The sequence below is a fragment of the Myotis myotis genome, unplaced genomic scaffold (assembly GCF_014108235.1).
Source record: "Myotis myotis isolate mMyoMyo1 unplaced genomic scaffold, mMyoMyo1.p scaffold_m19_p_12, whole genome shotgun sequence".
Lineage (NCBI taxonomy): Eukaryota > Metazoa > Chordata > Mammalia > Chiroptera > Vespertilionidae > Myotis > Myotis myotis.
The window spans coordinates 36,589,094-36,603,749 of record NW_023416316.1 but is presented as its reverse complement, the minus strand read 5'-3'; the positions used below and the strand labels follow the sequence as shown (position 1 = coordinate 36,603,749).

The 14,656-nt window shown below is 36.0% G+C and overlaps 1 protein-coding gene across 11 annotated transcripts in view; it reads left to right on the top strand.

The window, feature by feature from the left end:
- VPS13A (vacuolar protein sorting 13 homolog A) overlaps positions 1 to 14,656 on the top strand; it is a 196,918-nt gene that overhangs the window by 47,730 nt on the left and 134,532 nt on the right. For all 11 annotated transcript variants that reach the window (XR_004971254.1, XR_004971255.1, XR_004971256.1 and 8 more), the window contains exons 10-19: positions 4,030 to 4,087; positions 4,946 to 5,073; positions 5,533 to 5,639; positions 7,239 to 7,410; positions 10,275 to 10,337; positions 10,822 to 10,954; positions 11,742 to 11,836; positions 12,144 to 12,286; positions 13,979 to 14,168; positions 14,256 to 14,370. Coding sequence is in view for 8 of the 11 variants with exons in the window: in XM_036330768.1 (XP_036186661.1) it covers positions 4,030 to 4,087; positions 4,946 to 5,073; positions 5,533 to 5,639; positions 7,239 to 7,410; positions 10,275 to 10,337; positions 10,822 to 10,954; positions 11,742 to 11,836; positions 12,144 to 12,286; positions 13,979 to 14,168; positions 14,256 to 14,370 (1,204 nt within the window). In the remaining 3 variants the exon portion in view is untranslated. The remainder of the gene's footprint in view (positions 1 to 4,029; positions 4,088 to 4,945; positions 5,074 to 5,532; positions 5,640 to 7,238; positions 7,411 to 10,274; positions 10,338 to 10,821; positions 10,955 to 11,741; positions 11,837 to 12,143; positions 12,287 to 13,978; positions 14,169 to 14,255; positions 14,371 to 14,656) is intronic.

Here is a 14,656-nt window from a genome sequence, read left to right as displayed (position 1 = left end):
GCCAATGGGAAGGGTAGCGGTCGTACGCCAATTACCATGTTTCTCTTTTATTAGATAGGATAGTCACCATGTTGTATGTTAAATCACCATGTTGTATGTAAAATAAATACTTACTTTATAACTAGAAGATTGTACATTTTGACTCCTATCACCCATTTTGCCACCACCCACCCCCTGCCTCTGGCAACCAGCAGTCTGTTCTCTTATTTATGAGCTTGTCTGTCTTTTTTTTTGTTTGTTTTTTTAGGTTTTACATATTAGGTACAATATTTGTCTTTCTCCATCTATTTTACTTAGTGTACTCCCCTCAAAGTCTACCTGTGTTGTCTCAAATAGCAAAATTTCCTTTTTTTTTTTTTTTTGGCTGAATGATATTTTGTTACATATTTATATACACACCACGTTTTCTTTATTCATCTGTCAATGGATGTTTAGGTTGTTCCCATATCTTGCAGGCAGTGAACATGGATGCATATATCTGTTTGAGTTAGTGTTTTTGTTTTATTTGGTAAGTATCCAGACGTGGAATTGCTGGGTCATATGGAGTTCTATTTTAAATTTTATGTTGAATCTTCATACTGTTTTCCATAGTGGTTGCACCCATTAACATTGCACAAGTGTTTCCCTTTTTCCATATCTTTTCAAATACTTGTTATATCTTGTCTTTTTTATAATTCTTATTCTAATAGGTATTAGGTGATATTATATTGTACTCTGATTTGCATTACCCTGATGATTAGTGAGGTTGGATATTTTTTTATGTACCTGTTGGTCATCTGTATGTTTTCTTTGGAAAAATGTTTATTCAGAACTTCTGCTCATTTTGTAATCAGGTTGTTTATTTTTTTAACTTATGAGTTGTATAAGTTCTTTATATATTTTGGATATTGACCCCTTATCAGATATATGAATAGTAAATATTTTTTCCTACTCAGTAGATTGTTTTTTTTATTTTGTTGATGGTTTCCTTTGCTGTGTAGAAGCTTTTTAGTTTGATGTAGTCTCACTTGTTTTTGCTTTCGTTTCATTTAATTTTGGTAGCCGAAACCGGTTTGGCTCAGTGGATAGAGCGTCGGCCTGCGGACTGAAAGGTCCCAGGTTCGATTCCGGTCAAGGGCATGTACCTGGGTTGCGGGCACATCCCCAATAGGAGATGTGCAGGAGGCAACTGATCAATGTTTCTCTCTCATCGATGTTTCTAACTCTCTCTATCTCTCTCCCTTCCTCTCTGTAAAAAATCAATAAAATATATTTAATTTTGGTGTCAGATCCAAAAAATCATCACTAAGTCCAGCATCATGGACATTACCATGTATATTTACTTCTAGGATTTTTATGGTCTCAGGTCTTACATTCAAATTTTAATCCGTTTTGAGTTAATTTTTGTTTATGGTGTAAGATATTGGTACAGTTTTATTATTTTGCATGTGTCTACCCAGTTTTCCCAAATTTAATCTTTGTTGTAAATTAATTGGCCATATGTGTATGGGCTTATTTCTGGGCTCCCTATTCTGTTCCACTGGTCTATGTGTCTGTGTTTATTCTAGTACTACATTGTTTTGGTAACTACAGTTTTGTAATAGAGCTTGAAATCAAGGAGTGTGATGCTTCTAGCTTTGTTCTTGTTTCTCAAGATTGCTTTGGTTATTTGGGATCTTTTGTGATTTCATACACATTTTATGATTGTGCTTTTTCTGTGAAAAATGCCATTGGAATTTGGACAGGGATTGCATTGAATCTGTAGATAGCTTTGGGTAGTATGGATTTTTTTTTTTAGCAATATTCTTACAGTCTTGAGTGTGGAATATCTTTCCATTTACTTGTGTCTTCAGTTTCTTTTAGGAAAGTCTTACAGTTTTCAGTATACAGGTCTTTCACTTTCTTAGTTAAATTTATTTCTAAGTTTTTTTTTCTTTTTGATTTAGTTGTAAATGGAATTATTTCCTTAATTTTGCTTTCTGATGGTTTGTTACCAGTGTATAAGAAATGCAAACGATTTCTGTATATTGATTTTTGTGTCCTGCATCTTTACTGAATTTGTGTATTCTACTATCTACACTAATAAAAGAGAAACATGGTAATTGGCGTACGACTGCTACCCTTTTCATTGGCTAATCAGTGAGATATGCAAATTAACTGTCAGCCAAGATGGCAGCTGGCAGCCAGGCAGCTTGAAACTAACATGAGGCTTGCTTGCCTCAGTGACGGAGGATCGTTGGAGGAAACCAACATTCCCCGCCTGCGGCTGCAGGCCTCTGAGCTGGCAGTTTAAGAAACATTGTAACAAATACCGGCGGACTTCAGCCAGCAGATTTGCAACATTGTAAGCAAAGGTCAGAAACCTACTTTCAGCCGCGGAGGCCTGAGAGCTGGAGCCAAGCCTCAAGGTAAAGCTGGCCCAGAATAAAAAAAAAAAAAGAAAAAAAAGGAATGGTTGGGAACTTCAGTCACTCCCAGCCTGAAAACAGCCCTCAGCCCCTCACCCAGACTGGCCAGGCACCCCAGTGGGGACCCCAACCCTGATCAAGGACACCCTTCAGGGCAAACCAGCCGGCCCCACCCATGCACCAGGCCTCTACCCTATATAGTAAAAGGGTAATATGCCCCCCGGCACCAGGATCAGTGTGACAGGGGGCAGCGCCCAAAACCCCTGATCGCCCTGCGGCTCTGTGTGTGACAGGGGGCCGGGCCCCAACCCCCTGAGCAGCCCTGCTCTGTGCCTGATAGGGGGGACCTCCCCAACCCCCCCGCCCACCCCCCCGGGCCCTGCTCTATGTGTGATGGGGTGGAGCCATAACCTCCCCATCGGCCCTGCCCTGAGTGTGAGAGTGATGGCACCCCAACCCCCTGATTGGCTCTGCTCTGTGGGTGATAGAGGGCGGTGCCCCAACCCCCTGATGGGCCCTGCTCTGTGTGTGACGGGGGCAGCGCCTCAACCCCCTGATTGGCCCTGCTCTGTGCGTGACGGGGTGGCGCCGCAACCTCCCCATCGACCTTGCCTTGAGTGTGACAGGGGACGGTGCCCCAACCCCCCAATTGGCCCTACCCTGAGCGTGACTGAGGGTGGCATCACAACCTCCCAATCTGCCCTGCTCTGTGCATGACGGGGCGGCGCCCCAACTCCCCAATCGGCCCTGCTCTGAGCCCGACCAGGGGCTGCACCTAGGGATTTGGCCTGCCCTCTGCCACCTGGGAGCAGACCTAAGCCAGCAGGTCATTATCTCCTGAGGGGTCCCAGACTGCGAGAGGGCACAGGCCGGGCTGAGGGACCCCCTCCCCCCCGAGTGCACAAATTTTTGTGCACCGGGCCTCTAGTATATATATATGAAAGCCTAAGTGACCATTACAACCAGATGTCTGGCCAGTAGCTATGACATGCACTGACCACCAGGGTGCAGACCCTCAACGTAGGATCTGCCCCTGGTGGTTAATGCGCTCCCACAGCCAACCTCTCCTTGCTGGTAACCTCTCACGGTCCCTCATGCCTGGCCAACCATCCTCAATTGGCCCCAATTGCCAGCCAGGCCGAGGGACCCCACCCGTGCACGAATTCCTGCACCAGGCCTCTAGTGTTAAATAAAAGTAGTGACAATGGACATCCTTGTCTTGTTCCTGACCTTAGAGGAAAACTCTGAACTTTTCACTGTTGAGTGTTATATGAGCTGTGGTTTTGTCATATATTCCCTTTACTATGGTCAAGTGTAATTGTACCTCTATATCCACTTTGGCATAGAGAGTTTTAATCATAAATGGGTATTGAATTTTGTCATATTTTGTATATGTCCCTATATATAAACATGTTTAAACATATATCTTAATATTTCTAAGGTATTCTTTTATGAGATAATTGTCTTTAATGAACTATTATCCATACCACTTTAATATGTTCTTTTATCAGAATCCTCCTAAGTTTGAGTTATTAATTTTTTATAAATTGCTTTTAAACTTTTTCATTTGCATACAATAGGGTTTTGTCAGATAAAGATATCTTGTCATTAATATAAATAAAAGCAATTTATCTTTTAATAGGACAGCTTGAGGAATGGAATTGTTGATGAAAATATTGTTCCAGAAGGTTATGATTTTGGTAAGCATGTTTCCTAAAGTAAAAATTGCAATTTTTATTTTATTTTATTTATTTATTAATAAATTTTAAATGAATATTGTTGATGTAACTGTGCCTTTTCATGTTAATATCTCATGTAATTAAATGTATTTGTGATATGTATATATATATATATATACACACACACACACACACACACACACACACACACATATATATATGCAAAAGAAAACACATATATGTCATTCATTGTTGGGGAGCTTTTGGCTATATATCAAAACCAGGAAAGAAAAATGTCTAGTAAGAGTGATTGTTAATAAATTGTGAGTTCTCTATTTAATAAAGCTATGATAATTTTTAAAAGACATTTTAACATGGCAAATGCAATTTAATAAGGCTAGATGCTGCAGTCTATAGTGTGACCTTACTATTTTAAAAATGTGTACTTAAATTTTTTCTTTATTTTTTTCTGATTTTAAATAGTCTGAAATGAACATGTAGTATTTTAGTAATCAGAAATAAGTTATTAAAATATGCAGTGAAAAAGAGTGCTGTTTCTTCTATCCTCAAGGCACTCAATAAATATTGATTGGTGATGGATAACTCGACTGACGTTGTTAATCATAGACTATCCTTCCTGAAATTCTTTTTTTGGCTTACAGACAACAATGTCAATTATAGATAGAAAAAAGATAACAGAAACTTTTTCACCAATTAAATTACAGTTCATCTGACCAAATCATAGCATTGTGGAAATATGGAACTGTAAAAGAATATATAAGACATGAAAATCAGTATTTTCAACTCGATCCTTTTAGTACTATGAAACTCTTGAAATGTAACTCAGTTTAATTTTTTAAAATTTATATTATTTTCCAGTATTTCGCCCCATATCTGCTAAAGCCAAACTTCAGATGAATCGCCGATCTGATTTTGACTTTTCTGCCCCCAAGATAAAACTGGATGTTGAATTACATGACATAGCTATTGAATTTAATAAACCACAGGTGATTTTTTAAATGGTATTTTAAATTGTGAGTTATAGTTTGATAAAAATAGAACTAAGATTTTAAATGTTTTCCCTTTAAAAAATTTTTTTTGTTAAAATATTTTTAATGTTGACATTATTCCTTTCCCCCACCTTTGCCCCCCTCCATCCTCCCCTGCCTACCTCTTCCTGGCCTTTACCAAATTATTGTCTGTGTCCATGGTATGCATATGTGTTCTTTAGCTATTACCTTCACCTTCTTTGTCCAGTCACTCCCACCTTCCTCCCCTTGGGCAAAGGCCAGTTTGTTATATGTTTTTCATATTTATGCTTCTGGTTCCCTTTTATTTATCAATTTATTTATGTTTTTTAAAAATTCATAGTTACAATGTAAAATTTCCTTTACAAAGTTTAACTTAGCTTCAATGATTGGAAAAAATCTGAAACATGTAAGAGCTTTATTTTTTTCATCCTTCAGTATTTCAGTCTTATGGAGCTTCTTGAATCAGTTGATATGATGACGCAAAATCTGCCATATAGGAAATTCAAACCTGATGTACCTGTTCACGGCCATGCCAGAGAATGGTAAAATGTCTTAAATTTTTTAGATTGAAGTATAATTGATATACAATTTTATATTAGTTTCAGGTGTACAACATAATGATTCAAATTATCACCCTTAGTTACCATTCCTACCATATGGAGCTACAAAATTTTTCTTGTGATAAGAACTTTTAAGATGTACTCTCTTAGCAACTTTTAAATATGCAGTGCAGTATTATTAAGTTTAGTTGCCATGCTGTACATCATATCCCCATGACTTATTTATTTTATAACTGAAAGTTTGTAACTTTTGACCCCCTTCACCCATTTTGCTCACCCCAAACTCTGCTTCTGGCAACCACCAACATATTTTCTATACCTATGAGCTCATTTCCTGTCACCTAAAGATTCTATATATGAGTGAAATCATATATTTTTGTCCTTTTTTTACTCACTTCACTTAGCATAATGTTCTCAGGGTTCATTCATGTTGTCATAAGTGGCAAGATTTTTTTTATGGCTAAATAATATTCCATTATTGTGTATATATTACCACATTTTCTTTATTCATTCTTTCGTCAGTGGATACTTAGGTTGTCTTCATGTCTTGGCTATTGTAGATAATGTGGCAGTGAATGTGGGGGTGCATATATCTTTTTGATGTAGTCTTTTCATTTTCTTCAGTTAAATTTCCGTAAGTGGATTTGCTCAAACTAAAACCTTTTAAAAGATTTTTTTAAAAAATATATTTTATTGATTTTTTTTACAGAGAGGAAGGGAGAGGGATAGAGAGTTAGAAACATCCATGAGAGAGAAGCATCGATCAGCTGCTTCCTGCACACCCCCTAATGGGAATGTGCCCACAACCAAGGTACATGCCCTTGACTGGAATCGAACCTGGGACCCTTGAGTCCGCAGGCTGAAGCTCTGTCCACTGAACCAAACTGGTTAGGGCCTTTTTTAAAAGATTTTAAGAATATAACATAAAAGTGAATTTCTTGACTTTTTTAAGATACTCTAAAGACCAACACAAACTATAGTTTGATTTGCAATTATAAATTACTTAAGGGATTCTTTATAATGGAATTTATAACTGGAGTACTAGAATAACATTTATTCACTGTATTTTTTGAATTATTGAACCATATTCCAGTTTTTTGTCTAGCAGTGTCTTTAAAAGTTTCAAACTTTTGTATTATACACATTAAACGTGTTATTAAATCTGAAAAGGTTACGGGCGTATATAAAGTACTACCCCTTTTTGAAATTCAAAGTCTTGTCATTACAGTTATTAAGCTCTTGCATAGTTTCTAGAAATTGCAATTACTCTTTCAGTTGACTGTTTTAATTATTATTCATGGGACTAAAGTGCTGTTTGCCCATTAATATTTTAATAGTTTTTCTGGAGACATATTTATTGCAATAAAATTTAAAGATTTTGCTTATTTTCACTTAGGAAAGATAATATTAATTACTGTAAAAACAAATATGATGGAAAAAAGCAGGTGCTCACATTACATACCATTTTAATATTCTTTGAATGATAGTTATGTATGTTAGAGTAGAAGCAATATCAATTTATTTCATACTGTTGGTATGAGGGTGTTAAGTGTAGGGTTTATGTTTTTGTTTTTTAACTAGGTGGGCTTATGCTATACATGGTATTCTTGAAGTAAATGTTTGCCCCCACTTGCGGATGTGGTCATGGAAACATATTAGCGATCATCGGCAACAAATGAAGCAATATAAAGAACTCTATAAGAAAAAACTTATAAATAAGAAGCCACCTGTGGAACTTCTCAGCTGTTTGGAGGTTAGCATTTTAAAAAATAGTTGAATATTTTGTGCCTTAAAACTTCTAAGTCTTTATGGACTTCCTCATTATTTGTTCTAATTGTGGAAATCTGTAACCAACCCAAAGGCCTCTAAAAATTAAGCATTTATATTTGCCTACGTCTTGAGAAAGTCTTCTACCTCAAAAACCATTCTCTTTCTTTTACTTACACTTTTTTCTTACTCCTGTTTAAACTCAGTTGGGTGATAGAAGCTTTGGTGTTATTCTCCTGGGAGCTTTTGGAAGATGAGATTATTCTGAATCTGGAGAGATTTGGGTTCATGCAAATAATAACTTGAAGCTTTATATTATTAAAACACTAGAGGCCTGGTGCACGAAATTCGTGCACAGAAGGTGGTTCCCTCAGCCCAGCCTGTACCCTCTCCAATTGGGGACCCCTTGGGGGATGTCCAACTGCCCGTTTAGGACATCCTAACCTGGCATTTGGACATCCCTCTCGCAATCTGGGACCACTGGCTCCGAACTGCTCACCTGCCTGCCTGCCTGATAACCCCTAACTGCCTCTGTCTGCCAGCCTGATCACCCCTAACTGCCCTCCCCTGCTGGCCTGGTAGCCCCTAACTGCCTCTGCCAGCCTGCCTGATCACCTCTAACTGCCCTCCCCTGCTGGCCTGATCTCGCCCCCAATGGCCCTCCCCTGCCGGACTGATCTTGCCCTCAACTGCCCTCCCCTGCTGGCCTGATCTTGCCCCCCAACTGCCCTCCTCTGCTGGCCAATTTGGTTCTGATTAGTCAGTTTCTATGCCAGTCAGCATCAAAAGCTCTGCCTCCTAGGCAGCCATTGGCTCCGACAGCACCCAGATTTGGTTCTGATTGGTTGGTTTTTATGCCAGTCAGCGTCAGAAGCTCCGCCTCTTAGGCAGCCATTGGTTCTTCACAGCACCCACATTTGGTTCTGATTGGTCAGTTCTTATGCCAGTCAGTGTCTCTGGGCTTATCAACGGGGCCTAATCAGAAAGGCAGGCTGATCAGCAACACTGGTGAAGGCCTGGAGAGAAATGGAGGCATGGCTGCTGGCCAGACTGGGAGAGAAAGAGAGAAGCAATTGCTAATCAAAAGCTGCCACAGAGGCAACGGATCAGTCCCTGCCTCTCTCTTCAGGCCTCTCTCTGGCCCTGTTTCACAGCCAGCCCCCTCAGCAGTCAGTGCTAGAGCACCACGCCTGCAGTGGAAGCAATCAGCGCTGGTTTGCCATGGCAACCCAGCGCTGACTGCAGGACTGACTTGGGGTGGTCAAGCCTCGGTCATTACTGGTCGTTACAACCCAGGGTTTTTCTGTATTAAGATTTTTTTAACCTTAAAGGCTAAAATGTTTTTGTACATTGATTCCAAGTTCTCTGTTGTTTCCAAAGCCTTACATTATGTCACCACTGCATTTCCCCTGTGTAAACCATCTAACTGTGCATTAATCAAATACAATTTCCTATCATGTACATTTTGCTTATGCTTATAGCCAAATCTGTACTCATGTATTTCATTTGCCTTTCCTCATCTTTGCTTTTCCAGTTTTACTTATAACCTCAAGTTCTGCCTCAGTCCTATCTCTTATATGAATTTTCCTGAATTTTCTGCCCAGATAGAGCTCTTTTTCTTTTAATTCCTGTGGCATTTCTAGCCTTTACCAGCAACTTTAACTTTATTTATCTTGAGAGTTCTCTAAGTATTCATCATATGATCTTTTAGCATTACAGTGGTATATTCTAGAAGGAACTGTTTTACAGATGGATGAAGTACAGCTTAAGGACACTAAGAGGAGTTAACTTCTTGAAATTAATGTAACTGTTCTGATCCAATTTGCAACTCCTAAAGATTGAGTTTTATTTTTGTTTTTGAGGTAGGAGACTTTCTTAAGACCAAGACTAATATAAATGCTTAGTTTTTAGAGGTCTTTGGGTTGGTTACAGATTTCCGTACTTAAGCCATTTTTACCTTAACCTAAATCCTGCACGCCTGCTGGACAGTAGCACCCTAAGTTGTTTTCTAGATATTAGTGGGTCATGGTTGCTTGTCTTTGGGAAAAAAATTCTTTGCATGTGAAACTCCCAAATGTAATCATGGAAATAATGTATGGAGATATGATGAGAGATTTAGCTTTTATCAGCTTATTTTAATAGCCACAACAGCTTTGAAAAATATAAAAACAAGTTTTTGTTTTTTTTGAAAAATATATTTTATTGATTTTTCACAGAGAGGAAGGGAGAGAGATAGAGAGTCAGAAACGTCGATGAGAGAGTAACATCGATCAGCTGTCTCCTGCACATCTCCCACTGGGGATGTGCCCGCAACCCAAGGTACATGCCTTTGACTGGAATCGAACCTGGGACCCTTCAGTCCGCAGGCCGACGCTCTATCCACTGAGCCAAACCGGTTTTGGCTAAAAGCAAGTTTTAAGTGTGTCTAGATCTACTTGAAGCATCTTGATGATGGCATAGGAACTATGCACGTTATATGAAGGTTTTATAAATTGTATTTTTAGTTGAAAGTGACACTGTGTTTACCCTTACCTATAGTTAAAACCCAGATAAAAATCATTTTAAATAGTGCATGTTTGGTATCTTTTAGTATATATCTGTAAATCTTATGGAGTTGTAATTCATATGCATGCTGTAAGATTTCTTTGTTCAGAAAATTTTTTATCATTACTAACTTCCAAGCTGACATTGTTTCTCAGAATTTAACCAGGAATATTATGTTGATGGATGATCTGTTTTCTGCTTTCTATCATATCTTCAGTACAGCAATTTGACAGATTATATATACTAAAGTTATTTATAATTGTTTTATAATTGTTTATGTAAATACATTTTCCTTTATATTTTCAGGAGTTGGAGAAGACTCTGGATGTATTTAACATTACTATAGTGAGACAACAGGCAGAAGTTGAGGTAATTCCAGATTATCTTTCAGTTAGTAAAAACAAATCTAGAGTCCATATAGATTTGACAGGTGCTGTGATATTATTAGTATTGTGCTGTAATATACTGTTTCCTAAAACAGGTTCAAATTTGCTTTTTTGTGTTTGTTATAAGAAAATTTGATTTAATGTTTTGCCACATTCATTTAAATCAGATTCTGTTGGAAAAATATTATTTCTAGGTTATTGGATTTATACTCAGAGTAAATGTGAAGATGAAAAACCAATTTGATTTTTTTTTAAAATTATCTTTCTGTGTAAGACAGTGGGGTTAACTGCCTTGTAATACTAATTCTTATGTTTGGCTAATATTGCAGTTACTTTATTCTGTTGTCAGTTTGTAGAATGTTTACATTTATTTACTCAAGTAAACAGGTTTTGGAAATGTCAGGCTTATATTTCTTTAGATTGTTAAAGGATAATTTGTCATTTAATTAAAAATTTATATATTTTAGGTAAAGAAAGCTGGATACAGGATATACAAAGAAGGAACAGAAGATTCAGAGGAAAATAAAGGATGGTTTAACTGGTTGTGGACTTGGTCAGAACCAAAAACTAAAGAACAGCAGCCCGATGTTAAACCTGGAAGTATGTTCATTTTATTTTATAGTAGTGCAGTTAATCATCAGGTATGGTAATGTAGTTAATCATCAGGTATGAAAATTGTTTTGCAGAAAGTTCTCTCTCTAATTAAATATTATAAGTATATATGCATATGATACATACTTTATTCTTGTTATCAATAAAATTACTACTAAAACATTATAAATATATGACTAGTAAAAATTAAATAATTTTATTATTTTACTAGTGTTCACAAACGAGTTTTATGCCTAGGGGATTTGGTAAATGCATATAGCACAATAACAGATAAATAAAGATTTCAAAAGTGTATAAACCATTGTAAATTTTTATTTAATTGATTTCTTATAAAGATTTTCCTAACCAAATGCTTAAGATTAAAGCATTGAGGTCTTAGGGGCTTAGGTTTACATACTGAATCTATCACTTATTAGCACTGTGTCTCTGGTAAGTTATTTAGCTCTTTGAATCTCAGTTTTATTAATTGTAAAACGGGGAAATTATGATATTAGTACTACTTACTTTTTGTGCTAGGTGTATTGCCTAGTACAGTGCCAAATACAGTTAGCCACTTTGTAAGCTCTTGGTTGATACCAGTATTTAGAAATTTATAGTTTTGGAGAATAATCCTTCTAAAATTGCCAATGTCATTCTAACATTGTGATTATAATGTCTTAGAAGTATTATCAAAAGAGTAAAATTTACATTTAATTTACTAAAGGCATCTAAATTATGGGTTAGTTTTATCTTGTTATCAGTTAAAAACATAGAACACTTTGTTTATAATTTGTAGGTCTTGAAGAAATCTTGACACCTGAAGAAAAAACTTCACTCTATGAAGCAATTGGCTATAGTGAAACAGCAGTTGACCCAACCTTGCCAAAATCAGTAAGGTTTTGATGCCTTATATTTCACTGTTGAAAGATATTTTTAATCTTTTTGGAATTACTGACTTGTTCTGTGATTTTCTTCTGGGTCCATAAATATTGTTTTTATTTTAATTTCCAAGGTAGGGATAAATATTGTCCCATACTTTGTAATGTTATAGGGTGATTCTTTAAGATATAAGGGTTGCTTTTAAACTGTCTTCTGGTTTTTGGAAAGAGTAAATTATGTGAATAGGATATGAATAAGAATGTTTGATATACATACATATGTGTGTGTATTTAATTTTATTCATCTGAATATACTCTAGTTTGAAGCCATGAAGTTGTACATGCACTTGAAAAGTATGTCTATTGTTCTAAGAGAAGAACAACAAAAACGTGAGCTGTTAAATATTGTAGTAGAAGAATTTAGCACTTGGGTTGTACAAAGACCAGGAGCACAAGCAATAAAGTAAGTATTCATTTATTTTCTTTTATCTTCTTTAAAAAATATATTTTTATTGATTTCAGACAGGAAGGGAGAGGGAGAGAGAGATAGAAACGGTAATGATGAGAGAGAATCATCTTTCAGCTGCCTCCTGCATACCCCATACTGGGGATGAGCCTGCAATCTGGGCATGTGCTCAGACCCAGAATCAAACCATGATCTCCTGGTTCATAGATCGATGCTCAATCACTGAGCCATGCTGGCCGGGTTATTATCTTTTATCTGTAAGAAAAAATTCACTGTGAAATTGGAAGATAGATTACAATTTTACCGTATTTTCCAAAGAGTACTATGGCTTAATATATCCTTTTGTATTTTTAGGAACTTAGATTTTTTTCAGTAATATATATATTTTATAATTATTAAAATAATACATATTCAGTAGAACACTGTGCATGCTCAGGAAACTAGAAGGACACTAAAGGATAATACAAAAACCTCAGTAAGCCACACTATACAAAGAAGAAACAACATTTGTTGTTAAAAATGACTTTTGTTTTTAAAAATGACTTTACTTCGGGGAAAAAAGGTACATCTGCAATACTTTGAACAATAAAGATTAATTAAAAAAACAAAACAGGAACACAGGCAATAGGGTGGTAAAGGCCTTGGGTGAGGGGACGGGGGTGGGCTGGGCTGGGTCAATGAGGGAAAAAGGGAACATGTAATACTTTCAACAATAAAGATTTTAAAAATAATAAAAAATAGCTTTACTGAGATATAATTCACATATACAATTCATCCATTTAAAGTGTGCAATTCATTTGTTTGTGACACTGTATGCCACATTACATTGTTATGTTTATCAGGTAATTCCAGAACATTTTTACACCCTAATAAAGAAACCCTAATACTCATTAGTTGTCACTCCTCATTGCCTCCCTCCCTTGTGTCAGCAATAACTAATTTACTTTATTCCTAAGACTTTGTTTTGGGCATTTAATATGCACAGAATCATGTAATATGGCCTTTCTGTCTGTCTTTCACTTACCATATTTCAAGGTTCATCCATGGTATAGCATTCATTTTTAATCCCTAATAATATTCCAGTATATGGATATATCACATTTTGTCCATTCATCAGAGGATGGGTAATGGATTATTTTCACTTATTGGGTATTATGCATAATGCTGCTATGAATATTCCTGGACAATATTTTGTGTCATTAAGTTTTAAATTACCTTGAGTATATACCTAGGAGTAAATTGTTTCACATGGTAACTCTGCTTAACCTTTGGAGGAATTGCCAGACTTTTCCATTTCTACCAGTAGTGTATTAGGTTTCCAATTTATCTGTATCATTGGCAACACTAATTTTTCCTTTTGATTATAGCCATTTTAATGGATATAAACTAGTCTCATTGGTTCGATTTGTATTTCCATTTCCCTGATTGCTAGTGAAGTTGAACATCTTTTCATATGCTTAGTCACTATATTTTTTTGGAAAAATATCTTTAAGTTCTTTTGCTCATTTTCAAATTAGGTTGTCTTTATTACTGAGTTGTAAGTGTTCTTTTTATATTATTTATATGTCTCTTATCACATAAAATATTTTCAATTAATTTTTCCCATTCATTGTTTTCTTTTAATTTTTAATGGTAGTCTTTTAAGCACAAAGTATATCTATTGCTAATATTTATTCTTTTTTCATGCAGATTTGAAACCAGAATAGATTCCTTTCATGTTACTGGCCTACCAGATAATTCAACAAAACCCCGCCTCCTGTCCTCATTGGATAATGCTGCATCACTTTTCCAGATTACATTTGAGACAAATCCATTAGATGAAACTGTTGCTCAAAGGTGTATCATAGAAGCTGAACCTTTAGAAATAATATATGATGCAGTAAGCATTTTTTAAATTTCTAAATTTTAATATATTTCAATTTGGTTTGATTTTATGCCTAATTTTAATGATACTTATTTTTCCCAGAGAACAGTGAATAGTATAGTGGAATTCTTCAGACCTCCAAAAGAGGTAAATCTAGCACAGCTCACTTCAGCGACTTTGACAAAACTTGAAGAATTTCGTGATAAGACAGCAACAGGTAAAAATGCCAGTATTACATACTGAATCTTGTACTAAACTCTTAGGCATTTAAAGCTGATTTTAGTAATGTATTAAGTTTCTTTCTAGACTAGATACAGTTTAATTGAAACTAATTTTATACTTAATTTAAACGCAGATATAGCAATTATTCCTTACACTCAGGTCAAACCTATTAACTACATTCAAGTTAATTACAAAATTTTGTTGGGATTTTTGAAATTGTGTTTGACAGAAACTGGCCTTTGAATTCTTTTATAAAATCATAGAACTTCATGCAATGGTCT